The sequence below is a fragment of the Musca autumnalis genome, unplaced genomic scaffold (genome assembly GCF_047663935.1).
Source record: "Musca autumnalis isolate F117 unplaced genomic scaffold, ASM4766393v1 scaffold_1, whole genome shotgun sequence".
Lineage (NCBI taxonomy): Eukaryota > Metazoa > Arthropoda > Insecta > Diptera > Muscidae > Musca > Musca autumnalis.
The window spans coordinates 79,802,465-79,805,574 of record NW_027411644.1 but is presented as its reverse complement, the minus strand read 5'-3'; the positions used below and the strand labels follow the sequence as shown (position 1 = coordinate 79,805,574).

Here is a 3,110-nt window from a genome sequence, read left to right as displayed (position 1 = left end):
CATATTTGTTAGATTAGGTTAGATAATTTAGGCATTTGGGGTATCCGTAGTTTTTTTTCACCTACAATTGTGAAAGGAAATTTATTATTCATGGTCTGTTCCAGCACTGCAAGAGGAGGGTATAAAAAGTTCTGCCGGCCGAACTTAACGACTTTTTACTTGTTTTTTTTTTTTTTTTAATTTCAAAATGTTAACTATTGAATATAAAATATTTCGCAATAGAAAATTGCCAGCATTCGTAAACATATCCCATTTCACAAATTTAAACAGTTGTTACACCACAAATAATTCGTCCCACCCTATTGTGACCTAAACACCTTCATTTATTTTCAATCAAGCATTCCACTTCTTTTTATTTCAAATTTGACAACCCAAAAAGGATTTGCAAGAAAATATTTTTCGCTCCGAATACCTTTTCCGATCTCATAAAATGGCCAGTGCTTTAGCTGAGGGTAGTGGCGGAACGAAAATTCTGCAGGAAATCGCTTTAACTGAGGGTGGTGTAAGAGATCGCAGTGAAAAAGAAAATTTCGATGAAGCGAAGGAAAAACGTCAAGAACGTTTTTTAAAAGAACTCGAAAAGGATGAGGATGAAAGTGAGCGTAAATTGAAGAGCACTTCGCTGAAGAGATTCTTTCGCATATCACCAAAGAAATCTTCATTGAGTCCTGAAGAAGATTTAAGAAGTAAATCAATGGGATTTATTGAAAATAAAATTGAAAGAGGAAATGACAATCAGGTGGATGAAGATGATGATGAGGATACTGAGGAGGATGAAGAAGAGGAGGCAGCAGGTGGTAGCGGCGGCGGCAAACGGGATCAATATAAGCGTTTTAAATTACGTTTGGGTGGAATGCAACGTCATTGTAAGTATTCTGCATTCATTTCTTAAAATCGTGGAATAAAGTTCTAATTTTTTTTATTTTCATATTTTAGCCTCCAATCGAGATAGTGAATCTAAAATAGATTTAAATTCCAATGCCTCGAAAATCACCTTGAAATCTTCTCTTTCCAATTATTGGAATGCTGTGTTCAAGAAGAAAAAATCCCAATCAGTTAATGACATGGAATTGGCTATGGAAGAAGTTAGAACCACAAATTTTATGGAAACTGGTACTGGAGATCAAGCTCGCACTTTAACTGAAGATATTCATGCCTTGAAAATATCTGAAGATCCAAATGAAAATTAAATATAGTGGAAGAGGACTAGAATAGGAATTCACTTGCATTTATATAACTGAACTGTTTTCTTAGAACTTTTTGATTTTTATCCAATATTTGCGGGAGGTTGGCCGGAGCCATCATATGTTTTTAATAAATAATATACTTCATATATCCATAAAAAATCATTATGGGATACTTATTGATATTTTCTTTGATGGAGTGGTATGCAGAATTAGTTCAAATAAATCTGTGGCATGGATTAGGAGGAGTTAGTTGTTCACTTATCTGTTCTGACACCTGTATGACTAAAGTTTTATACACTCAGCCTTTAGGTTAAATAGGGTATAATACGTTACGTCTTCGGGCATTTCAGACGACGATATACACTTTGATAGGCGAAAAATGTGCCTCATCGAAATAATGATATTAGGCCCCAAGTATGTTTGGACGCAATGTGTTTCAGAGAGTTTAAAGTCGATTTAGCCATGTGCGTCCGCCCGTCTGTCTGGCTGGTGCGCACGATAACTCTCGATCGAAGCAACCTATCGGGTCCAAAATGTGGCATTCGGAAGTGCACACGATAACTCTCGAAGGGAGTAACCGAATTTATCATAACATTGCATATGGTAATATTACTTCCAGGCATATATCGGGTACCTCCCGCACAAAATTCGGAAAAGGTGAAGTTTAAGAGCACCTGGGGGGTGGGGTTGGCGATGTCTTTAACCCGTCATCTCTTATTTAAGGAATAATCCTGCATGGCAGATAATAATAACATTTATTGGGTTTTGTATGCAATGTAGAAAATAACTAGTAAAAAAGTATCAGTCGACATTGCCGAAAGAGATATACCCTCAGCCTGAGTGCATTGAAATACTTTTTTTCAAAAAACTTACGTATTTAGGGGGGTTTTCAAAACAATATGGATATGATTAAAGCGCAAAAATTTGCGGCGATATAGGGCTGCCTTTAAACTGAGTTTCGACAATATTTTGAGTACCATTTTAGCTAATATTTTCGAACTTTTGTGGGGGAGGTATCGGAAGGTCCACTCCTTCCACCTACGAATTTCATCTAATATTCGAAGAAATATTACGGTCTTTTTTCTCAAGAAGTATGGACTTGCCCTTGAAAAACTTTTACTGATGTAATTGAGTCAGCGAATGCAAGTTGCTTCAACAAAAATCAAAGTGGTCCGAGAGCAGGTCTTAAAGTGAATTTATCCAAAAATTTGTGTGGGAGGCACCCGACGGAGTGGACAGGTATAGTCCATATTCGAACCTGATCTATACCTGGTAGATATATTAGGATGTGTAAAGTATGGGCCAAATCTGTCACTCCCATCAAGAGTTATCGTACGCACAATTTTTCAGAACATTTTTGAACTTTTGTGAGGGAGGTACCTGAAGGAGTGGACCGATATGGCTTATCTTCGAACTTAAACTAGTTTTGCACAAAATATTAAGAAGGCTGTGTCCTGGACCTAAACGGCAGATCCGTTCGAGAGTTATCTTACGCTCCAACCACTACACACGGTGTCATAGGGTTTTTTTTACACCTTTCAGGATATTTTCTTAGGAAGTATGGACTTTCCCCTGATGAAACTTGTTCCATCGTATGGGGGGCAGTGAATATAAGGTGCTACAACAAAAATCAAAGCGATTCGAGAGCAGGCCCTAAACTGAACTTTTCCGAAATTTTGTGTGGGAGGTACCCGAAGAAGTGGACCGATATTGAAACCTTATCTAAGTCTGGTACACATTTCACGATGTGCAAAGTATGGACCAAATCGGTTACTCCCTTCAAGAGTTATCGTACGCACAATTTTTCAGAACTTTTTTGAACTTTTGTGAGGGAGGTACCTGAAGGAGTGGACCGATATGGCTTATCTTCGAACTTAAACTAGTTTTGCACAAAATATTAAGAAGGCTGTGTCCTGGACCTAA

At 37.6% G+C, this 3,110-nt stretch overlaps 1 protein-coding gene across 1 annotated transcript; it reads left to right on the top strand.

Moving 5' to 3' along the window:
• Positions 1-320: 320 nt before the first annotated feature.
• On the top strand, positions 321-1,278 carry LOC141390630 (uncharacterized). Its single transcript, XM_073963576.1, has 2 exons — positions 321-866; positions 937-1,278. The coding sequence occupies exons 1-2, from the start codon at positions 431-433 to the stop codon at positions 1,188-1,190; spliced, it is 690 nt and encodes a 229-aa protein (XP_073819677.1). The 5' UTR covers positions 321-430; the 3' UTR covers positions 1,191-1,278.
• The last annotated feature ends 1,832 nt before the right edge of the window (positions 1,279-3,110 follow it).